The 25,067-nt window shown below is 52.8% G+C and overlaps 1 protein-coding gene across 1 annotated transcript; it reads right to left on the reverse strand.

The window, feature by feature from the left end:
• Window positions 1-98: 98 nt before the first annotated feature.
• On the reverse strand, window positions 99-24,211 carry dennd4b (DENN/MADD domain containing 4B). Its single transcript, XM_085472507.1, has 29 exons — window positions 24,068-24,211; window positions 13,838-14,191; window positions 12,889-13,144; window positions 12,730-12,799; window positions 12,280-12,449; window positions 11,836-12,077; window positions 11,608-11,674; window positions 10,799-10,857; window positions 10,568-10,712; window positions 10,139-10,314; window positions 9,739-9,839; window positions 9,438-9,653; window positions 9,186-9,331; window positions 8,974-9,107; window positions 8,563-8,677; window positions 7,042-7,248; window positions 6,680-6,808; window positions 6,413-6,557; window positions 6,142-6,297; window positions 5,827-6,055; window positions 5,443-5,743; window positions 5,129-5,233; window positions 4,871-5,046; window positions 4,558-4,714; window positions 4,239-4,478; window positions 3,817-3,913; window positions 3,566-3,731; window positions 3,382-3,440; window positions 99-2,562 (listed from the first exon to the last, which is right to left on the reverse strand). The coding sequence occupies exons 2-29, from the start codon at window positions 14,170-14,172 to the stop codon at window positions 2,417-2,419; spliced, it is 4,545 nt and encodes a 1,514-aa protein (XP_085328633.1). The 5' UTR covers window positions 14,173-14,191; window positions 24,068-24,211; the 3' UTR covers window positions 99-2,416.
• Window positions 24,212-25,067: the final 856 nt, after the last annotated feature.

A 25,067-nucleotide genomic window follows, 5' to 3' on the forward strand; every position in this document is an offset into this window, starting at 1 on the left:
GATTCGCTAAAATGCTAACGTGGAAGTTTCACAGCGGTGAAGTCCAGCAGCCCGCACCAGCTGTGAAATATCACACCAAAATAATCATAAATTTAATGTATTTGCAAACTCTGCTCACTTTTATTTGTTTTCTTAAAAAACATTTACAACTGAAATCACGAGCATTTATAAATTACAACAGCAAACACAATATCAGTTTAAATGCGCCCGCCTGAGCCGGCTCTAACCACAGGCGGTCAGCTGGCTGGTTACAGACTCAAACGAGTTTAACCACAGCTTGAAGTTCACGCCTGGCTCCGGGGCGCTCGGCTGCAGCAGGAACTATTTCACTGATGACGCAATCATCAGCGTGAGCGTGCTTTAGTCTCATAACACGTTACAGTGCCCCCCCTGTAAACCAAAAACTCACATTTATTCAGCCATCTGTCCCCCGCATGCTTCTGCAAGCTGTCCAATCAGAGGAAAGCTGGCAGCTTAAGAGACAGTAGCCAAAGCAGAGGGTGACTGAGGGGCTGAGCCCTGACACAGGAGGATTATTCTGAACTGTGAATCATGCAAAGCTGCTCCATGACACTAAAAATATGAAGCTGGAAATATCAGTGAGAAGTCGCCGGTTTGATTCCTGCTGCTGCTGAGACGCCCTAGAGCAAACTGTTAGCTTTGTGGGTCAGCTGACAGACCAGACGTGAACGGGCATCAGGTCACAAACTGAGCATCTGGTTCAGGACAGTCACACACGACCCAACAAAAACATCAGCCGTGCAGCAAACGTGGCCTCAAAAGGAAATATGAAGTGTTTTGTTTTTTAATATTTAAAAAAAACTAACAAAAGATCTGCAGAGGCTCCACCCACTGCTTATCTGAACAACCAATGAGCTCTCAGATCAGGTAAGGTGTGTTACCCAGAATGCCGTGGGCACAGTGATGCGGCACTCCTGACTCCTGCTGCTCAAAATAAGCAGGGGTGCTATTTTTGACAGAAACCACACCAAGCTACTCAGAGCAGAGAACAGGAAGTCAGAAACAAGCCACCTTTCAAAATAAAAGACCCCATGCAAGGCTAAATGCTCCAGGTACAACTAGAAGACCCTCAGAGACGTGACGGAGCGAGTCAGGATTCAAATCATCTGGACCTGCGGATTCCTCGGTCAGGGTAGCTGCTGGTGCTCGCAGGGCGGACCGTAAGGAGAAGGCGACGCCTTCAAGGGAAACTTGTCTGTAAATTGGATCGTTTATTTCCTCTGACCTCGCTTGTCCCAAACCAGACGCTCTGAGCTGAAACCAGCGAAGCTTCCGAGCATCAACACATGACAGCGTGCATTAAATCGTCCTCTTTCCTCTTCAGCCTTAACGCTGAGTCGCTGAGCTCCATCAAAAAGCTCTGCTCTGCATTCTGCCGCTGAAACAACCTGTTTATTACACCCTCTGCTTTATTAGAGCCATAAATATCTACACTTTGTTATAATACAGATTTCACATCACACAGCACTTCCCGAATGAGTGCGTCGGGCCTCCAGGTGAGTCTCCAGGTCCAAACAGAGGGGAACTTCCTGTACTGCCATCTGGATTCTAACAGGAAATAGTTCGAGCTTCATCGTGGAGGTCAGGCAGCGGGCGGTGGATGAGAGGATTACAGCCGTGTGTGGGGGAGGTTACTCTACTCGTTATGATCGGTGATCTTTGTCGCCGGTCGGGTTTTACAGGTGACCGCTGTTGTACTTAGCTTGCTAACTCGCTCTCCGAGACTTTCACTCCGCCTCCGTGGAAGCTCGTGTCAGGTCACCTGCTTCAGTCGTGCTTCGCTGATGTGCACCAGCACCACAAAGCTGCAGAGGGAATCCAGCGGTGACTGGAGGATGTGAGAGGTTTGGGTTTTTTGCCATTTCCTGTGTCCTAACCTTGGCCTCTGTGGTCACATGGAAAGACTCAAACTGCAGCTTCATTGTGACAGGCCGACCATCTTCTGGACGACTCCCAGCACAACGAGTCGTTCAAAAACACTAATAAAAAACGTCTGAAAGTCCTTCTCGACCACGCTTTAAAAACAAACTGTGAGGCTCGCCCGTGACCATGCAGTGCATCTTTAAATCAGGCAGCCCGGCCCGAGCTTCTAACCAGCCCTCGCCTTCGACGCTGCACCAATCACGGCTCAGAATGCTGCTGAGAGAAGTGCGTTCCTTTTGTCTCCTGCTGCCGGATCTACTTTCAGGATCGTTGATGGAGCCGTAGAGCGTCTGGATTCACACCGACGAGGCAAAAGAAGGACAGGACAGGAAGGAGTGCGGCACTCCGACCTCCACCTGGAGGCAGCAGAGAGGTGAAGAACACGAGCAGGTGAACGCAGCGGGGATCCAAAGGCTCGCCGTTTTCCCTTCGCAGGGATGAACGAGCGCGGGGGACGTCACCAGGACCCGTTTCAGCATTCGAGAGGCGGGTGGAAGCTGCGTCTGCAGTCGATGGCCTTCGGGCTGGGAGGCTGTGCTCGCTTCTTCCGCAGCTCCTCCCGACCCAGAGTACCGCTGAGCCGAGAGTACGCCGTCTTGTACTTCTTATCGAACGCCGCTGTAAGAGAGAGAGGAGGAGGAGTTACCATCGAACAGCTGACCTCAAAGATGTCGAAGGTTAAAATCTGCGAGTCTGTGACTGAACTACAGACCACACCCATGTAAAGGAACAGCCGTCAAAGTCGTGTGCTTCCTGATTTAACACTGTTTGACCAGTTACTCTGTTCTGCTGGGAGCAGTCTCCACGCAGCATGAACACGTCTGCTGATGGTGCCGTGAGGAGCTCAGCAGTCATACTGCAGAGTGACACGACAGGAGGATGGACCTGAGCGATCTTCGAGCCCTGCAGGGCCTCACGGTTTGGCTCTTACTCCCTGAGTGTCTTAAAGACATAAAGGCCCGGACGGCCGCTAACTTTCTGCTTCTTCATTCAGATCAAACTGAGGTTATTGTACTCTTGTTGCTTTTTATATTATTGTACGATCTACTGTACAATATAAAGCGCCTTGAGGCGACTGTTGTTGTGATTTGGCGCTGTATGAATAAAGTTAAATTGATTGTGTGGCGATCATCTGAAACCAGGCTCCACCTCCTGATGACATGTTAGGAGATTAAATGGTGGACTCCAAGAGTTCGCACCATCAATTTAGTGATGGGTGGGTGGATGCATGTATTGGTGGATGGATGAGTGGATTGGGTGGATGGACGGGCGGGCAGCCTCGACCTTTGACCTCCAAAATCTAAACATTTCTTCCTTTGGTCCATGTCTGTAATTTATTCACAGACATCAGCTTCACAGGAAACGCCCACAAACACGAATGCAGAACATACTAATAATAATAATAATGCTAGCTGCTAGCCTGTGGCGTGTTCTTACCGACGTGATCTTTGCCCATGGCTGCCAGCGTGAGGAAGAGGAACTCTCTGTACAGACTCCTGCCAGACAGAAAACACAAAATTCACATCTCACCGCATCAAAGTAAAACCTCAGCTGAACGTTTTTCAGGTCGTCTCGCTGCTGCCCGTCTCCGTTTCACAAACTTCTGCGCCTGCCGGCTCACCTCTGGATCCTGGGGGTTCCCGGCTGTTTGGCCAGCGTGTCCAGGAAGAGCGTGACGGCCTTGTGCACCTCATTCATGCCCACCCACCGCAGCACCTCCTCCAGGAAGGACAGGGTGAACGGGTGGTTGTGCCTCCGCCAGCTGTAGCTTCTCATCAGGACGCCACCTGTTGGAAGGAAAGAAGGATGGCGGCTTAAATGCTTAAATGTTAAAAAGTCAACAACTCAACAATAAACGTGTGTTCATCTCACTGTGGATCCTCCAGAGGACGTAGAGGGGGGGCCACTGGTCTGTGTCGGGGGTCAGGGTGTCCCACAGGAGTCTCACTCTCACTGCCGAGTTCTCCGACTGGGAAACACAAACGACGAGAGTCAGCCAGGCGTCATCTAACCGATAACCTGCTGTGAGGTCACCGCGGCGTGAGCTCAGGTTTTATTGGGATGTCACTGATTAGCAGGTGTCCTGTACAGTCTGTCGATGCAGACAAAAAAGCCACGCTGCTGGTGGACGTGATGCCAAAGTGCAGGCTTCAAATTCAACATCGAACCCCAGCCGGCACACAGCACCGAGCCGACCCCACATTCACCACAGTCGACCTCATTTTGCCCTTTTTGTTTTTCTCTCCTCTTGGACACGCCCACCTGGCTGCCATAACTTCGCCTAACTGTGTTACCTGTGTGAACTGGCTGACCAGCGGTGAGGCTCGGACCAGCTGCAGCAGGTTGTTGGGCAGGCCGAGGCGCTGGAAGTACCACACCAGGTTCCAGAAGATGATGGAGTGGTTGTCCAGGAACTGAGGCTGGGCCAGGACCGCCTCGCCTTCGTTCTCCAGCAGACTCTCCAGCTCCTTCCTCAGAACCAGAGGGCTCAGGTAGGCCACGGTCACCTGGGGAACGCCGCCCACTGACGAACCCTGATGGAGGGGGTGGAGTCTGTGAGTGAGACGTCCGGTGAGGATGATGTGTGAGAGAAACGGCTTTGCGGAGCATTACCGTGGTGGTCCTGCTGGTCTCGGAGTAGCTGCTGGTCTCGGAGCTGGAGTCCTCGCTCAGCCCGTTACACTGGGGTCGCACGGACGCCTCGTGACCACTGGGGGGCCTCACGGCACTCTCCACCTCGTCCTCCAGGTTCCAGTTGCAGCGGTCCGCACTGACAAGGCAAAGAAAAGTCAGCTCCGGAAAGGAAACACCTGTCAATGCGGCATAAACGATCTATGCTTCTGGAGTTTGACCACCAGCAGCCGTCCGTCCTGCAGGAACACCTCTGGTTACCTTAGGCCACAGCAACGTGCTAAACCAGCTGTACCTGCTGACGGGTCCAAGGTCACAGATCTCGGCGTTCAGGAAGGGAACAAAGGAGGAGCCGCAGAACGGGCAGGAGGAGTTCAGGTTGGAGTCGTCCGATGTCCAGCCCGCCATGATCTCCTCGTCGTAAACCAGCGAGTTGCAGCTACGACAAAGCGAGCAGCTGGACATCAACACCTGGACACACGGGGGGAGGGGCTCAGGTTAACCGACGGGACCAGTCCAGTTGCTGCAGCGTTCCTAAACACGCTCCATTTACCTCTATTCCCACCCCCTCCTGATTGGCGTCCCAGGACCGGCGTAGAGGATACGCAGGACTCGGCACATCCATCAAGTCGAGGTCGCTTCCTACAGACAGCGAGCTCTGAGAAGACAGGAAGTAGATTAGTGACAGAGAGTCTGTTAACACCTGCGAGGAGCAAAAACAAGGAACACTTTAATACTGGAATGTGTGCAGACGATGCTCACGAACCAACACAGACTTCCATCAACAGCAGCAAACAGCTGCAGGCTCACATCACACACCTCCGAGCAACGATCTGACACGAGCAAACGCGAAGACGCCGCCGTTACCTCTGATGTGGCGTTGACCAGCTTCTCCTTTGCTTTTAGGAGAGTTTCGGCCACTTGACCTTTCCTCGACGGCCTCTGGTCCGACACTCTTCGTCCAATCACTCCTCCTCCCGCTCCTCCCCCTCCTCCCGGGCGCCGGTCGCCCACGCTGGCGGCTCGTCGCACGGACACTCGGTGTTTGGTCGGCGTGAGGAGTTGCTGCAGTTTGCCCGCCAGTCCTCCTCGGCTCGGGGAGGAGACGTTGTTGTAGTTCTCATCGACAGCTTTGTTCCTGCCGGACGAGCCCTGCACGTCGGCAGGTCTGAGGATCAAACACACACACGGGTGAAGAAACGTCCAATCAGAGGCCAGAATCGATGTCAGACAGGTGAAGGTGAAACTGACCGTCTGTCTGCCTCAGCGGGCAAGTCCAGCTCCGAGTCGGCCGACTCCACGCACTCTTTGTAGAAGCTGGAGAGGCAGACCTGACTCCGCTGAACCAGAGCTCCACCGGAGGGCGCTGGAGGCGGCGTGGACGTGTCCCGCCGTCCCAGCGGGGGTTTACGGGAGACGGCGTCTGCGCAGCCATTGGCCCCCGCCTCACGGAGGACGGACTTCTTACCCGGTTTGACCTCTGTGGGGCAGAAAGGAGAATTAGTGAGACGATGATGTCACAGAGGAAGAGGAGGACGCGGCGAAGCTGAGCAGGCCGCCTCTTACTGTCGCTCGCCATCTTCATGCTGCTCAGACTGTTGCTCTTCACCAGCGGGCCAGTCAGAGACTCGTGACTCGAGCTTTCACTCAGACCGCTCCAACTGGACTGACGAATCAGAGAGGAGTGGGGGCGGGGCCTTCGGTCAAACTCCGCCGCCGTTTCTGTAACCAAACGTATAAATGAAAGGTCAGGGCTACTTCCTGCGTAATGGTGGGGTCAGCCATCAACGCTCCCCGCCGTCTGAAAATTAAAATCATAAACTTAAAGATGTCTGACCTCCACGCGAACCCACGGAGCCGCTCTTCTGCCGCCGTTTGATTGGCTGTCTGAACTGGGCCACAGCCAGCAGGACGTTCCTCAGCTTGGCCCAGCGGAGACGCCCGCCCTGATTGGTCGACGGCCACTTGCTCTCCAGCACCGCCTGAGGAGAGAGAACGGCGTCAGCGAGGACGTTCAGAGTTCACGCCGTAACATCAGGAAAACACCTGAACAGGTGACGCGCACCGTCCTCGCCACGTCACTGTGTGTCTGTGCGTGTGTGACCTTGTTGTAGTATCCGTAGGTGATGGTGTTCGGTGTGATTCCCGCCTTCTTCATCTCCAGCAGGACTCTGACGGCGAGGACTGGCTGCCCAAACTGACCACACAGCTGCATCAGGATCCGGTAACACACCTGCGCGCGCACACACACACACACACACACACACACACACACACACACACACACACACACCGTAACCTGGTGCTCATATCATCATATTCGAGTCCTCCGTGTCAGCACTCGGGGCTCCAACGATCTGCGAGTTTGTCACAGCTGAAACTCGGGTGGATTTTTCTAAACGTCTCAGGTCAACAAGTCAAATAAACATGTCACAGCAGCGACCTTTGACCCCGTCTGAGCCTCACCTCATCCGGCAGCACCACCTTGCGGTTCTCCATGTGTTTGAGGACGTCGTAGGCTGTGTGCAGGGCGCGGACCTTGGCGGTCTCCGCACGGACGAAGGTGGGCAGGTAGATGAACCAGAGGCCGTAGCAGTGACCCAGCAGGCACTTGGACCACATGTCCGGCACTGCCGAGTACTTCTGGGCCCGTTTCTGAGCCAACTTGATCTCCTGGAGGGAGGAGGAGGAGGAGGAGGTCAGAGCAGGTGTTCAGCGTCTGAATCATGACTTTAAAATAGTAGAGCTTTTATTTTGAAAGAGCCATTTCTCTGTAATAAACTCTCTTTTCCAAAGATGAGGGATTCCTCCATCAGATATTTATTTTTTTATCCCTTTGTTGTTTCAGCAACATTACATTTAAAAACTGTACTTTTGAGTTAAAATATATATTTATAATTTTAATAAATGACAAATTAAAAAGGTATGAACATTTTTTTGTATTGAAAAAATATCGAACCGTGAATTTTGTGTATCGTTGCAGCCCTACTAAATACAGCTGTAAATGTTGGTGATCGACCTGCAGAGAGCACGTGCAAAGAAAACAGGACGGGGTCCCGAGACAGAACCCTGTGGAGCTCCAGATCAGAACACGGTCCCGAGTCTGTTGCAGGGTTTACAGAGTGGAAGCCTGCACTGGTCTCCGACCAGCAGAATCAGGATCCCTTCCTCTGCTCCCAGCACCGACGCCAGCCTACAAACCTGTGACAGTTTGACCTGAGTCATAATCTCAGACTTTAAACTCACAGCACTCAGAGTCCAGCTGAGGATCGGACGCATTATTGAATGTTAGCGGTCTAACAGCTGACCGGCGTCGCAGCAGCACGCTGCTCTTATGCAGCTCTTTGCGCACAGAGTGTCAGCACTTCCAGGAGCATCGCTCACAGGAACCAATCACAGCTCTGATATTATGACTATTAGTTTAATCAGGATGCCTGTCGTCTGTGTTTGCAGAGCGTCCAGTGAGTTAGCTCGACGACAGCAGAGAGCGGGCTGAGGCTAGGCGTGGAGCCTCAAGTGGACATGGGAGGAACTGCAGGCTGTGACGGTTTTCAGCGAGCAGTAGAAATGAGATTCACTCCCACTGATGAAACTGCAGCTCTCCTGCAGGAGGAGCTTTAACAGCACTGCTGCGATGTGTACTTGACTAAATCCTCCCAGCATGCTCTCCTCCTGCTCAGATCAGAAAACACCGTCTGTGCCGCTCTCAGTCACGCCGTCTGTGGCCTCTGCATGTTTAATGAGTGCTGAAATATTGATACCAGTTCATTAAATTACAATGATGAATGGACGCCTGTTAAAGCTCCTCCTCTCGCCTCCACTCTGAGGGAAACTGGGTCACAGCTAGCTTCAGCTCAGAGGACGGGAGGAAACCTCCACGCGCGGCGCTCCCCTGAACGCATCGCTGCTCCCGTCGGAGCGTGCTCTGTACACACGAATGAACACAACACGGGACCAGATCATTTCTGCTCAGTATCTTTGTCTTACCTGTTTGGTGCGGCGGGGGGCGGGGCTACTGGGAGCGCTGCCCTTGGCTGGGACGCGGAGTTGGTCCTGGGGCTGGTCGAAGAGCTCTAGTTTGAGGGTGGGGAAGGTCTCGTAACTGGACAGGTGAGAGGGAAACAAGTGTGAGCAGGTGGTACGGCTGACGTGGCTCCTCCTCCCCGAGAGGACGCCATTCAGTCTGTTTGCACGCAGCAAATAAAAACGTGTTTAATGAAAAGTGTTGAAACGGTCTGTTCACATCGAGACGCTACGTGATGGCAGAAGGATGGAAGCTCATTGGCTAACATACAGAAGGAAACGGGTCACCTGGGTTAACATCCTGACCATCCTCCCACCTCCACAGCAAACAAGCCACCCCACCCATTTCCATGGCCCTTGAGGGCGGAGCTGTACCTGTAGAGGGCGGGGCACTCAGACCCATCAGGTTCCTGCGGTTCCTCGGGAGGCATGATGAAGACGGTGTGCTCGCCGCTGTGCGTCTCGTCCAGATCGATCAGCCTCACCTCCTCCGGCTTCTCCACATCCACCTGCTTAGCAAGAGAACACCAATCAAAACCTTAGCTGGGCGCTAGCCGAGCAACGCGAGAAAGCATCGCCGCTCTGACCTTCTGCACGCACTCGTCGAAGAACTCGAGGCAGGCGTGGCGGTCGCTGACGAACGAGCACTCCTCGATGAACTGGGTGAACATCTGCGTCTTGGTCAGCTGGGTGTAAAACTTCTGCTGCGTTCGATCGCGAGACTTCAGGAAACCTGCGGCACAAAGAGGAAGAGGCGGAGCTTCACTCACAGCGTGTGCATCACACGCCCCGATTCACAGCTCTGCACACAAAAGCCGCCAACGTTACGAAGGGCGCACCCTGCAGGTTGAACAGGGAGCTGCAGTCGGTGGTGGTGTCGGACGGCGCCTGCGTGATGGGCAGCAGGAAGGCTCTGTAGCCTCGCAGCAGGCAGCTCATGAAGCGCAGGAAGGCCTCCTGGATCTCCAGCTCCAGCTGCTTCTGACGCCTGTAGATTTGGTCGTAGTCGGTCAGCAGGAACTCCAGCGTCGCCTCCTCCTGGCCGGGAGTGCAAACTGCAGCCACAAGAAGTGAGAGTCACTAAATGACGCAACCCTGTTTACACACTGGTTCATGTGTTCAGCCGTTGCAGTCGCTCACTCTTCTCCAGCGTCTTGTGGAGGTTGGTGAGGACGTTGAACAGCATCTTGCCGTGTTTCCTGGGTAACGAACGCCATGACAGTGGCTTCTTGTCATCTGACCTGAAACGAGGAAGAGGAGGAGGAAAGTTTTCTCCAATGAAGATAATGCTGAAACATCAAATGCTGCAGTTCCTCTGACGTCCAGCAGAGGCAGCAGAGAGGCAGCCCCATAGACTCCCGTGTTAAAACTATTCAGCAGAAATAAACATGTTTACAGCCGGATACACAAACTGTTTGGTTCCTGTGGATAATCAAAGATTATCAGAGCAGATGCAGGAAGAAGACTGCTGAAGATACGAATAAAGGGAGCTTTTTAACCATCTATCCTGGGCTCGGTGCACAGGTGGCGTCAGACTCACTGGAAGATGGTGTTGGCGTCCAGGTCAACACACACCACATCGGTGGGGGGGTCGTGCAGGTCGAAGTAGCTGGAGTGGACGCCCACGATGAAGGGCATCGGTGCCAGCAGCACGTCTGCCATCTGCAGCGGGCACAGAGGGATGTAGGGACAGAGCCAGCGGAGCGGGAACGTCATCTGGACACAGAAACCGGAGTTACAAACTTCCAGGACAGATTCAGGCCTGTCTGCAAACCATGAACCTGCTGACGGGATCACAAGGAAAGATTTATCCTCCCGCCCGGAACAAACTCTAGATTTGCTTTGGATTCAGTGTTTTCAATCCGTGGCTCAGGGGCCAGCGGGGGCCCTCATTTTAATTGGCCCACGAGAATAAAGATGAAGCATTGGGACTTTTGTCATTTGGAATGAGGGCGTGTGCGCGTCTTACGGAGACGAGGGCCTCGCTGACGGAGGTGAGGACGTCAGGTCGGAGCGAGTGCAGCAGCAGCTTGTGTTCAGTGAGGACGGCGAGCAGCAGCGTGCAGGCGTTTTCTGGGCCGAGGTTCTGCAGCAGCTTCAGGAAGCTCGCGCCGCTATCGTAAACACACAGGGGTCAAAGGTCAAACACAGGCGTGACGGTAAAGGTACTGTGGTTCGTCTGGATAAAGCTGGCACTCACCTGAGCGGGAGCGGCGAGGAGACAGGCTGGCAGAGCAGCAGGTTGTCGTACGGCGAGAGCTGCGAACACACACAGCTGGCATCAGTACACACACACACACACACACACACACACACACCATCTTCTCAAGAACTAAAAGGATCTTTGAACCGAGTACCAGACAAAGAAGGATTATTCTGAACTGTGACTCATGCAAAGCCGCACTGGTAAAGTCCAGGAATAAACGAGCGACTGTGACGTGATTAATCCAAATCAAGTAAAATCACACGTGAAGCCCTCACTGATCATCACCCAGGTTTGTTTCTTGTTAAAAATCATGATTTCAGGATGAGAGTGATTCATGGAGAGGCTCTGAGTGGGCGCCGTTACCCGGTTTGTTCTGCAAACAGATCGCCTCCTACGTCCTGTCAGGAGGGAGCAAAGAATAAAGTCACAGCGTTTTCGTCCATCTACGCGTTTCATCAGAAAAACACGATCCGATCTACAAAGTGAGGATAATTACACAACGTCAGTCACGTTTGATCTCAGTTTTATTGACACCGTCCATCAGAGGGAAAACTTGGCAACTGTGGGGAGGAAGAGCTGCCACAGGAAGCAGTCACACAAACAACACATTTGTCCACCATGCAGCGTCGAGGCGCTCTGCAGGAAGAAATCTAATGCAAATGCAATGACCTGGAGGACAAACACTTCCTGCTCCAGCTCACACAAACCTGCGTCAGGTTTGTTGTATCAGTGCGGAACAACATGACAGCGCTGTGAACTTTCAGAAGGCGAAACATTTGCACGGTCGGTTCGTTGGGTCTTACCTGAACGAGGATTCGAGGACGCTGCGGGGAAGGAAACGGGACGTTGTGCATGAAGCTGGAGATGTGTCTGCAGGAGGGGAACAAAAAAAAACAGGAAACGGACATCAGCACACATCGCTTCTGTGCACAGATCATACGTGATAACGTGTTTTTAATCAGCTGGCAGGCGTTTATCGGTCAGAGGCCGGTGTGAAGGCCTCTGACCGAGAGAGAAGACGGTTCACGGACTTCTCGATCGGCAGCACGTGGGGCCCGGAGATGGAGTATCTGTAGACGAAGGTGAGGAACTTCTGGAAGACGGTGAAGAAGGGCCAGTGAGAGAGGACGCAGATGCTCTTCTTCACCTGCAGGCTGCGGTTGGTGATGGGCCGCCGGTCGACGACGCTCAGCAGACCGAGGCGGATGCTCTGCCGCTCCGACAGCAGCTCTCTGCAGAACGACTCGTAAAACTGGATGGCGGCGCCGTAAACCTGCAGGGACGAAGCAAAGATGGAGACGTAACAGTGGTTCATGCTCGAGTTAGGAGCTAGTTTACGGTTCAGAGGTCGGACTGAAAGACGACCTCGCTGCTCTGTGTAACAATGGTTTAAAGCATCAAAGTTGTAACTGCACAGTAAACAACACAACGGATCACCTCCACCCGCTGATCATCTGTGGTTCCAGCTAACCCACCTTGTCCCCGGAGGCGGAGGTGAGGACGAAGGTGGAGAAGACGGGCAGCTGGTACTTGGTGTTCTGAGGCCAGCTCTCCACGGTGACGCCCATCGGCAGGCAGAAGACCGGCACCGACTCGGGCAGAGGAAACGAGTCCAGGTCCTCCTCCGGGTAGCGGCTGATCAGATCTGCGGGCAGCGATACTCTGATTACTCCAGCACAGATCCTGCGATACTCTGATTACTCCAGCACAGATCCTGACTTTTCCTGTTGGATTTATTGCGACCCTTAGTTCTGGTTTTCCACTGGGAGCGTACTGGGAGCTCCATATGATGAAAACCATCACCCATGTGAGCAGCTGGGAGCTGTGCTGCACAGACTGGGGGAACCTCCCCGTGTCTCTGCAGCGTTTCTAACTCTCGCCTCCTGCAGGAGGCTGAAAACACACGGGGTCACGCGGGTACTCACCGGCCTCGAACACCAGGGCGTTGGCTGTAGCCACGGCTCTCTTGTAGCACACGTGCAGTGCTGGGCCCCACTGCAGACACACAAACAGCGACAGGGTCAGTGACGCAGCACTCACAGGGGGCTCAAACCCCTGAAACACCCCCGCCTCCCCGCACTCACCATGCCCGTGTTCAGGTTCTTGTCGACTCTGCAGAAGGTGTGCGGCGCCACCTCGCCCTTGCTGGGCAGCAGCAGGGCGATGTCGGTGACGCCCAGCGTGTGGAGGCCCTGCGAGTCCGGAGCCCGGCGGTACGTCAGGAAGACCCGATGAGCCGTGGGGGCGCTGCCCGCGCTCAGGCTCGCCGAGCGGCTGTACGGCGTGGTTTCAATAACGTACCAGCCCTGCTTCAGCTGCTCCTTCCCCTCGTACAGAACCCTGCAGACAGGGCAGTGCATCAGAGCGCCTCCATCGGTTGCACCATCAGTGCGATGATCGCTAACCACAGCCTGAACCGCCGCAGGGAGGAACGCTGCTCACACCTTTTCTCACCCTCTCCCTCCCTCACCCCAACCAGGCCCTCAGACGACTGTCCTTCCTGTTTAAACACAGTTCTTCCTCCCCACTGTCACCTATCCTGCTAACAGGAGGCGGACAAGGCTGGGTTCCCTCCGAGGTTGGAGGTCTGTCCAAACCTGCAGCTCCACCTAATCTGAAAGGACTAAGCTCGTTATTTCCCAACACTGAGTGTAAACTAACGAGGCGAGCACGACGGCCTGCCCACTGCGTTACATAATCCTGTGGATGACATAACCTCGGCTTTAATAAGCACCGCACGAGCCAGAGACCCTGCAGCTGCATCAGAGCCTCGCACGCTCCAGCTGTTACTGACAGACACCACGAAACGAGCGCTGGATGAAAAAGAATAACGAGGATTTCTTATTGATATACAGCTGACGCAAAATAAAACACGTCGAATGTTTTTAACGTTAAATTCTCACAAAGAAAACGTTTTTTCATTCAGCTTCGAATCGACAAAATCAGTCGGCTCTCAGGTGGAAATCGTGCCGGCACCAGTCTGAGGATTTAAACACATCACAGCTCATAACCACAAACGTGTGTGCGTCTCACCCCAGGTCCAGGATGGGCGGCTTGTCCCGCCCTCGGCGGTAACACAGGTACAGGTGCGGGTTGTTGATGAGGCCGGCGCTCAGCTCGGCCGAGTGTCCGCCCAGCGTCTTCTCGATGCAGGTGAAGCCCTCGGGAACGTCCTCCCCGAGCCCCCGGGCGATCACCACCAGGTCCGTCACGGGCTCTGCCGCCCGGCCCGTCGAGGAAGAAGACGAGGACGTCGTCGAGGAGGCGGCGGCCTTCCCATCCTCGTCCAGGGGCCTCCACGGCCCCGCGGGGTCCAGGCCAGCCACTACAAAGTAGTCCACCAGCTGGGGACATTTCTCCTCGGTCATGCCTCCTGTCGATCCTCCACTGCAGGACAGAGAGCACAGGTCACCACAGCAGGCGGGCTGCAAAGCAGCTTGCAGATGAACAGCAGCAGAAAATACAGTCAGTCACACCAAATACATTACTGCAAACGTGACATCACCAGCAGGCGTGGCCCAACGCCGGTATTTACACCAACTCTGATACGCTCCAGGGTAATAGATTACTTTTTCAAATAGTTAGATTATTACTGGACCTTGAATCTGACACACACTGGAGGTCGGGACGATGACTCGCAGCCCCGAATCAACCAATCAGAGAGCAGCAGAGAGGCTGCTGTGTGGATCCGCCCTGACGGAGCGTGACGGTAAACACCGACGCTGATTCTGCTACGACGTGCGATTAAACTGAAGAGTGTGTGTGTGTGTGTGTGTGTGTGTTTCAAATCAGTCTTCTCTAACTGTAAACTCTCCTCTGATTGGCTGTGGAGCCTCTCACTGATGTTTTCACGCCATCACGTGACGTCACAGCGAAGAACCCGATTTAAAAACTCGACACATCACTGCTCATTCAGATCAGACAGGAAGTGAACGGACAGGAAGTGAACGGACAGGAAGTGAATGGACAGGAAGTGAACGGACAGGAAGTGAACGGACCATCAAATCCAAATAAACAATAATCAGAAAATTTATCTGCTAAAAAGAAAAAACAAACAAATGACAGGAAAACGTGAAATAAAAACTTTTTACTGATTCTGCTGATGTCCCTAATGTTCACGTTACACTGCTGTGATTAGCTGGTTGCTAGGCAACCTGAAGACATCTCCATCAGCGGGCACAGCCGTGTGCCGAGTTTGGTTAGTATCGATTTAAAAGGCACATGATCACATGACCGCCGTGCGAAGGTAAACAATCATTTGATATTAACATCAAACATGAATTACAGACCAGCTGAGCGCTGCGTTCGGGAAACCCGGGAAACTCCAGCGTGAGCGACGGCGTTCGGACAAACTCCGATCACAGCTTTAAGTTTAAAACGAGCGTTTTTCAGTCGCGCTCCACCTCAGCATAAACGCTCAGCGTCTCCGTTTCACCTGAGAATATCAGAGCGACTCTTCTTCATGGTTTATTGATGACACGGCCGCTTCCTCAGCTCAGACGCGATTTAAACTTTTACAGCTGATGTCAGCAGACGTCCAAACAGCTGCTTTCCTTCCTGTTCTGTGAGGAGGAGATATTCAGTCGCGCAGGGCGGCGCCGCGCTCGTCGCTGTCATCGCAAGGTGAAAGTGAGAGGGACCAGTTGAAGAGGAAGTTCAGCAATCGGAGGGTCAGAGGTCAGCTGGCAAACAGGAAGCGGACAGGCGACCTGCTTCCTGTTCATCAATGACGTCACGCAGCGAGGTGATAAAACACGGCGTTATCTCTTTAACACAAACCTGCTGTCCGTCGTCACCGAGCACACCTCCACCCCCTCAGCAGTTTGCACATCCACACACGACACCGCCCACCGAGGAGTTTCCATCCCAGCATCAGAGACGGACCCGCCTACAGGAGCTCGCCAGACCAGTTTAAACCGGCCTGAAACTGGTCCAAAACCAAGGTCCAAGATGAATCAGACCCCAAATGAGCCCATCCCAACCCAGGGTAAAACCAAACCAGCCTCCATGAGCACAATCCCAGTTTGTCACCAGGTTCTGTGTAAGAGTCAGAAAAGCCTCAGCTGGACCTGAGCTGATCTAAAAGCAGAATAAGAAAAGGAGAAACTGAGCTGTAGTGAGTCACAGTCAGCTGCTGTGGTAAACACTAAAATACTTCATCCTGTGCAGATACGACACAACTTCCCCCGGTGACAAAATAACCGTTTAGTAGGAAAGGAAAACCCCCGAACACCGTTACCTGACACCTTCAGACCAAGACCAGGCCCGGCCCACGCGGTGAGCCTGAAACACGAGTTTAACATCAAACATGAAACAAACCCACTCAGCTCCGTGACACAGGAACGTGCATGGGCTGAAAGTCCAAACCAACACTGAGCCAGTCTGCACCAGTTCATAAACCCAGTCTGCACCAGTTCATAAACCCAGTCTGCACCAGGTGAACACGGGCTCGGGTGCGGAGCTCGAGCAGCAGCTGATTCACAGGTAGAATCTGCTCGTGTCGCCTGCTGTCTGCACACACCTGAGGGGTCCGACCTGGTTAAATAAAATGTGACATCAGACGGCGCGCCCTGGTCTTGAAATCAAACGCACCAGCCTGTGTTTGCTGAGTTATCACAGACATTTCAGCTGAAACAGCTGCTTTCATCAGTCAGTTCCCTTTTTAATATGCAACAGTGGAAACGCACACACACACAGACACACACACACACACACACACACACACACAGACACACACACACACACACACACACACACACACACACGCACACAGACACGCACACACACACACACACACACAGACACAGACACACACACACACGCACACACAGACACACACACACACACACACACACAGACACACACACGCACACACACGCACACACACACACAGACACACACAGACACACACACACACACAGACACACACACACACACACACACACACACACACAGACACACACACACACAGACACACGCACACAGACACACGCACACACACACACAGACACACACACACACACACACACACACACACACACACGCACACACAGACACACAGACACACACACTGGAAATCCCAGAGACGGGTTAGATTTCCTCACAGACCAGCATCAAACACTCAAACCTTTAAAACCCCGCCCTTGCCAAGCGTGAGGGGCAACCACACACTCTGACCTCTGACCTCCGGAACACAGACATCACCCGCTGGTTTAAGTCACTCCTGAGGTCCTGCTTTTTACATTTGAGCTTTTCGTCTCCAGCAGTTTGGACAAAAGGGTGGAGCAAACTCCTCTCATCAAACCAGAGCTCCGCCTCTCTGGGCTCGCCTAGCCCGTTGTCATTAAAACGCACCAAACGGCACAAACACGGTGGGGCTGTCGGTGTCGGGCCTCCCTCTGCAGCAGTCTGACCTCTGACCCTTTAAACAGTTTCAACAAACTGTTCGAGCGCAGCAGGAAGTGAAGCACCTAAGAGGAAGTGAAACGGTTAATAATAATCCCGATCGCAGCTGAAACCGGAACCTCTCCTCCGCTGCGAGCGGCGGTTTGTCTCGCACACCTGAAGAAGCGCCTGGTTTTCTCACGCTCCCTGACGCTGGTTAGAGGTCAGCGCTGCGATGATACGGCGTGAGGGAAAGTAACACAGGTGTGTAACGAGGTCACCAAAGTACATGAAACTATGTACTACAAACGTGGAACCATGAGCAGGAGGTCACCTGACCTACAGGTACAGCCAATCACCTGCCTCCATCTGCTCCTATCCCAGCATCGTCCTGCGCCGCACAGACATCTGCACCTGTGCAAACCACCTGTCTGTGCTGATCACCTGTCACACCTGACTCAGGTGATGTGAGCCACATGTCAGGTGTGTTGTTTGGGCCAAACGCCTGAGCTGTCGATGCCTGACTCCGCCCAGGTGAGGCTCAGGTGTGCTGTTCTGTTCGAACCCAGAGGTTACCCTCACTGCATGTGTGTGAGCGTGAGTGTGTGAGAGGAGTGTCTGAGCTCTGCTCGGGTCTCTAGCTTCCACAGACTGCACGCTTCACTTCCTGCTGAGCGACGCATCGATCACCAAACCGACCAATCTGGCAGCTCCGGCGGGACCGTGCCGAAGTGCCGAGCTAAGAAGACGGCGAGGTTTTACTGACCACGAGCGCGACGAAGCCTAACACACGAACAAACACAAACGGGCTCTTACTGCGATCGTGGATCGGTCCGTGCGTCCAGGCTGACGAGCTGTCAGTCACACGCCTCGCTCGCTGCAGCGCGTTAGAGCGAGCGGCTGCCACAGGAAGTGAGCGGTGCAGCGAGGGAGAAAAATAGAGCTTTCATTTCCAGTGTGAGCGCGAGCGGCGAGGCAGGAAGGTGTGAAAGCAGCGCTGTTTCCCCCGAAGTAGAGGTGACAGCAAACAGGAAGTGGGTGTGTCTGTGTGTGTGTGTGTGTGTGTGTGCGCCCGGTCCTCACACGTTTGAAGACATTTTTGAGGCTCAAAATGTGGTTTTAGTGTCAGGGTGACCATTAGGTTTACGTTCAGGGTCAGGCGTTCATTCATGGTTAGGGTTCGCAGCTAGGAAACCATTATGTCAATGAAGGTCCTCACTAAGATAGCTGAACGGGGTTGTGTGTGTGTGTGTGTTAACTGGTAACTGGTACTAGCCACTGGGGGCGGGGTTTGTTGAATCACAGCGCCTCTGTGTCTCCCGGGGCGTCACGCTGCAGTCACTCACTGGCATCAGCAGCCTCAGTGACGTCACTGTCACATGACTGCCTGCGGCTGCGGTCACTCGCTCACATTTTCCCATCAGGCTCTGGGTGTTACGAAGGTGCTTCACCATGGTAACCAATGCCGCACACCTTCGAGATTAGAGATCGACAGGTAAGAAACCATCACCTGCTGACCAATCAGATCTCAGGAAAAGGGCGTGAGCCCAGGAAGAGTCGTGTGTTTGCGTGAGCGTCGGTGACGAGAACACTATTGTTATTGGTCTGTTAGGACGAGCATGTGACCCTGTGTCCAATCAGGAAGCGTCCAGTCCCAGTCTGGCATTTTATTTTTTATTTCCTGTCAGACCATTAAACTTCCCCCCGTCCACCGCTCCGAGGCCGCGGCGCCCGTTACCTAACGTTAGTCATACCGAACGCCGCAGAGAGCAGACCGAGGGAACCGTACGAGCATGCTCAGTAGTTCACCTCCACACCGTAAACACATTTAACCCGGATAAAACCCCGACCTTTAACCCTGACCGTCGGTGATCAGCTGGGCTGATGTGCACCTGAACCACGCCCACTCAAGTTTTACTTGGATGCTTTCTGCACCCTCGAAAAATGTCAGGTGATTACTCAGCGGCGCGCAGTTCGCTGAGGGACCAGAACAAAACCACAGAGCGTGCATCAGAGGTTAGCGAGCACGCTGCCTGAGCAGCTTACTGGGACCGCCCTCAGAACCACCCAGAACCTCTGATGTGTGCGTGAGATTCGCTGAGGCACAGGTGAGGTCATCGGGTCATCAGGTGGTTTCACGGGGACACAGTGAAGGACGCACTTCTGATCCTGCTCCACACTTCTGGAGCTTCAGGGATGTGCAGCTTTCTGAAGAACAACCTCAGTGAAGCCGACCGGCATCATCATCATCGTGATGTCACTGAGTGCCTGTCACTCCAACTGCACCGGCCTTCTTCTTCTGTGGTCTCTTTAAAACAAACACTAAAACTCTTCATTACGGCCGCCTGAGCTCAGCAGCTCTCAGCTCCTTCAGAGCCGCCGTCGCGCAGCCGCCGTCGCGCAGCCGCCATCGCGCAGCCGCCGGAGACTCGACGAGTTTGTCACCGAGCCTCCTCACGAAACCGTGCAGTGTCGCTCACCACGTTCACGTGTGTTAAAGGGGAACAGGTGAACTCTCACTGAAGGTGCTCATCAGTCCAGCTCCAAGCACAGGAAGGAGGCGGAGTCTGCCTGGACAGGTGCGTGTGTCACCTGTGACATGTACATGTGATGTCATCCAGTTACAGGTGAGACGCGTCTGTGCTCACCTGAGCTCAGAATCCACAGCAGCAAAGTTATTCAGTCCATAATTAAATGAATTCTTCGATCTGATGACAGCAGGGAGCTGAAATTTCCCAGAACTCTGTCTGTTACTCTGAGTCGCCTTCACTCCGTGTGACTGAAGCTGCTCTCGTATCCCAACCCGTCCTCGGCCCTCGGAGCTTAGAATCCCCCAGCAAGCCGAGCTATTTAAAGCATCGTGACAAAGGCCGGGGACGGTCAGCGACGCTCCGGCTGCTCCTTAAACTCTGACCGGCATCCAGAATATTCCTCACACAGACAGCACGGAAGGAGGTCCAGATACACGAGGCTAAATTTAGTCTGTCCACAGAGCGCCGGAGCTCCGAGGACACACTGCCAGCTTCCAAAATTAAGTCACATGATGATGATGCAGCAACCGTGACGAAGAAGAACAACCGAGACACACAAACAGGCAGCAGGACGAAGCTTCGGCGTCTGCTTCAGTCACACCTCAGACCACAGCTCCTGGTCCCATATAGGACGATGATGTCATCACGGATAACAGTGATGACATCAGGAAACACCAATGACAGCACAGGAAATAAAACGCTATTCATCACAGTGTCTGCTGCTTACAAACAGTCATCAGATCATGTTGTTATTGTTAGTGTCATATTTGTCAGGTGAGTCCAGGTGAGCACCTGAACCGGAGGATAAACATGGAGGACACGAGAGAGCAGCAGGAGACAGGAATGGATTACAGAGGACATCCTGAAACAGGATCTGTGTGTGTGTCTGTGTGTGTCTGTGTGTGTCTGTGTGTGTCTGTGTGTGTGTTTTAGTGTTGAAGGTTTGGAGGCTCAGCAATAAACTGAAGGACAAACAGAGCAGCTGACGCACCTGTGCACAGGTGAGCCGCTAGAATAAAAACTGAAGAGCACGAAACTAACAGCTGACCGTCACCAAGCAGCAAACCTGCGCTTCCTCCGAGCCCAAAACAAATATGCTACCCTTTCAAAATAAAACCACAGATTCAAAACACGACAGCTGCAGGCAAACACCGAGTGTGCGGTGTGATCGTCCTGACTGAGCGACTCCTGCATGGTTCAACAGACTAAAAATGACCTTTGACCTCTGTTTGGTGATGCTGTAGGTCGCTGGTTCGATCCCGTCTACTCCACATATGGGGCAGCAAGCTAATCCACGGGAGCGTGCAGCGTGCGCGTTGGGCAGGAACTGCGCCTTGTAGAGCAACACAAGAATCAGACCAATCAGGCGTTTTCCTCAACAACACGCACCCTGTGTCTTCTGCATGTTGTTGTTCCAACATGGCTGACACCCACCTCCCCACCGAGGTCAGAGGTCATTTCTCAGACTCTGCTCTAAAAGGCCACACTAAATCGATCTCAAGTTCACTCGTGTTATTCTAAAGGAAAAGGAAAAAACTCTGGACGTCGGCCAACATGGCAGAGCACGCTCAGACCGCTGAATCCATGACAACACGCACAGCTAACGGGTCAGAGGTCAAAGTTCAGCTTCCCCCTTCTGAGTCCACTTCAGTCACAGGAAGTCATCTTGCACTGACTGTGGATCAATCCACTGCTGAAAATAGTCCCTGCAGACTTCAGCTTCAGGAAACCTCCGAGGCCTTTTTAAAAACGCGGACGTGTGGCGACCGTTCAAAAACACTTCCATCACAGGAGGACAGAGGTCAGAGGTCAGCCCGACCAGTCCCGTTACATAACTGTCAGCTCACGCCCCGCAGCAACGTTCGGGACATGAAACCGTCCAAATGGAGGCTGAGTCGTTGCGTAATGTCCTGGAAACAGAGTCGCTCACGCGTCCCAGTTCAGCGCGGAGGCAGTGAACGCATCACAGGAAGAATGCTGAGCCCCAAGTCTGCAGACGCGGCGTTCCAGTTTATGCTCCAGTCGGCTCGTAACGCTCCCATCCCACCACATTCTGCACCCCTAAAACCACCCAGTGCTAAAACCAGCACTAACCAGTCCTCATGCACAAACCACTAAAACTAAACCAGCTCCTGACCGGGTCTCAGAGTCGACCCACAAATTCAGTCCATCACTATTTACAGTTAGTCAGGTCAAAGGTCATCCAGGTGGTACACCGAAGGTCAGATTATGAAGATGAATGTGATGAATGTGACCACGCCCCCTTTATGGTTGCAATGGTAATAACCTGCTCATGTGTAACCAGCTCCGTTTCAGCTCAGAGTAAAGGTTAAAGGTCACCTTCATGTATCAAAGGTCTGAGCAGCAGGTCTCATTTCTAACACGAGACAGGAGCGTGTCAGCAAAAAAACCACAGACGTCCAATCAGGAGCAGGGATAGCTCAGTAGATAAAAGTGGTCGCCCCATGATCGGAGGGTCGGCGGTTCGAATCCACTTAACGGCTACCCTGAGGTACCCCTGAGCAAGGTACCGTCCCTACACACTGCTCCCCGGGCGCCTGCTTAGTGGGCTGCCCACTGCTTCACTGAGTGAATGGGTCAAATGCAGAGAAAAACAAGTAATTTCCCCATGGGGATCAATAAAGTATCCATTATTATTATTATTATTTAAATAACTGCTACGAGGCCACGGCCTCTGATGACATCACACAGTCTGGGCGGTTTTCAGCCTTCAGGTGTGCAGCAGGTATGTTATCAGCGTCTGACACGCTCCTGTTCTTTGTGATCCGTCACATGACCGCGGCTTCGCTCTGCAGCTACAAATTCTTTGCAAGAAGCGACACGTCCTGCGGGCGTCTCAGGTTTCCTCGCCGCCACAGCTTTGCTGCGTTTACCTGTTCTAGTCACACGGACCAATCACATCCAAGCCAGGCCTCAGGAAGGAAGTCATGTGACTTGCATGAAGCTGGTTTCACATCAGAATTATTAACATTTCATTTTCAGTTCGAGTTATTTTGAGTTCTTTTTTATATTTTATTGAATTTTAAATACATTTATTTTTTATTTCCTCGATTGTTGCTGCTCGTGTTCACTTTTCCTCCTTTGTTAATCGCTGACCTGCCGTACAATGAAAACATGAATCTATTGATTGCTGTTTGTATCAGCAGCAAACTGATCGATCGGTATTGATCAGTTTTAATAATAATAATAAATAATAATGGATTGCATTTATATAGCGCTGTACAATCCCACTGTTCACTCACTCTCACATTCATACACTGGTGGAGGCAGCTACAGCTGCAGCCACAGCTGCCCTGGGGCAGACTGACAGAGGCGAGGCTGCCACATCGCGCCATCGGCCCCTCTGACCACCACCAGTAGGCGGCAGGTGAAGCGTGTTGCCCAAGGACGCAACGACCGAGACTGTCCGAGCCGGGGCTCGAACCGGCAACCAGATGATCGAGCTCACCGTGCTGATTTCTGATTTGTCCGTTTTAATAATCTGATGATTTCGTTCTCCATGAAAGCAAACCTACAACACAGACAGGGACAAATTAAAGGAAAAAGAACGGGAAGGTGAGCTTGGCTCTGACTGAGGAGGAAGGAGCCTCCGTGGATTTCACCTGAGCTCAGGCTTTGTGGTTGCAGGTTAGAGGGCCCTGTCTACCTTCAGGAGTTTGAGGATGATGGTGGAGCTCAGTGCTGGAGGAGTGATGCAGAAGAGAAAGCAGCAGCAGCTTCCTTCATGCAGGCTTTTCCTTTAATTTGTCCCCCGCTGAACATGACTCGTAGGTGCAACAAGGAGACAGACAGGTGTGCAGACAGGTGCTGGTGCTGGGGGGACATCAGCTGCGGGACATCCAAAACCTCCTCCACAACATCCCAGCGGGGTTCCATTATCGGACAGGGCTCTGCACGCGTCATTTCCACGCTTCAATAAACAGGTTCGAGACTGAAGAACGGTGAAAACCACCACATAGCTCCGGGTTAGGCCTTCTCTGAGCCCGCGGACCGACGCTGGCCGCCGCCGGAGCGCCGAGCGGCCCCAGCTGGACGCGGGTTCCATTATCGGACGGAGAATGGCCGCCTGGGTGCGCTCGTTTTTGAGTCCCGTTCTGCGCGTTTACCGCAACGCGACCCGCTTTCGCGAACAGCGGGATCACGGCGAGCCCACCGAGGCCCGCTGGAGCACGGTTCCGTTCCTCCCGGTTCGCACACCGGGCAGCTGTAGATGTTGACATTAAACGCGGTTCCGTTAAGCTAGTCCCACCCGCAGCTAGCGCGGCGGTCGCTCCGAGTCGCGCGTGAAACACGGCCCGTTCTCCTCGGCCCCTCCGGTCCCCGGTACCTGTGTGTCGGTGCTGGTTGTTCCCGCGGCGGGCTCTACGGTCCATGATCAGGTCATTCTCTCACATGTGACGTCCATGTTTGTCCGTCTGCTCCGACGAGCCGCAGCAGGCAAGCAGCCAATTGGCGTCAACAGCGCCGACAGCTTCCGGTAAACCCCTTCAAAATAAAATCATTTTAAACGGCCCTCAACCACAACAACAAAATTCCACAGTCTCGTTATTTCGCCATATTAATTAACACAATCGTTACATTTGATATGGTCTAATGTTATTATATATTAAAGCTACCACAGCGAGACAACCAGTCACTCTCACACCTGTGGGCGAGAACCCACGCAGACTCGACACAGACTTCCTGTGAGACACCCCCCACCCGAGTAACCAGGTAAACATATCTCTCTCAAGGGTTCATAAATATACTTATATAATAATACTCTGAAAATTCAAAAGGTATGTTCTGAATAAAATAACATCAGAATATATTTCCGTTTTTCATATTCAAGTAAACAAAATGGTGTTTTGATCCTTATTAATACAAAATTAAGCTTCGTGTTGCTGAAAAATATAATGATAAAGAAGCTTTAATCAGTGGGGTCCGAGTGGCTTTGTGTGATTTCTATGCACCTAATAAAGAAGAGCCAGATTTTTTTCACAGAATTAACAAGATGTGTGATCGTGAGGGGCAGGTAATACTGGCCGGAGATAATCAATAAGAACAAACCCAGGGACAGAGAGGCTACTCGATTACTGATGGAGGGTCTTTGCCTAGTGGACATTTGGAGGTTAGTTAATCCTAGTTCAAGGGAATATACATTTTACTCCAATTGTCATAAAAAGTATTCAAGGTTAGATTTCGCCATAATATCAAAGTCTTTGGTCGATTCAGTTGTCGACTGTGAGATTGGTGCCATTGCCGTTAGTGATCATAGAGGTGCAAATGGATTTAAACACAGACAGAACAAAGACGGGTCTCTGGAGGCTGAACACGATGTTGTTGCA

The sequence above is a fragment of the Copadichromis virginalis genome, linkage group LG11 (genome assembly GCF_057382275.1).
Source record: "Copadichromis virginalis isolate Kocher_CV1m ecotype Utaka linkage group LG11, C_Virginalis_male_GT1.1, whole genome shotgun sequence".
Taxonomy (NCBI): domain Eukaryota; kingdom Metazoa; phylum Chordata; class Actinopteri; order Cichliformes; family Cichlidae; genus Copadichromis; species Copadichromis virginalis.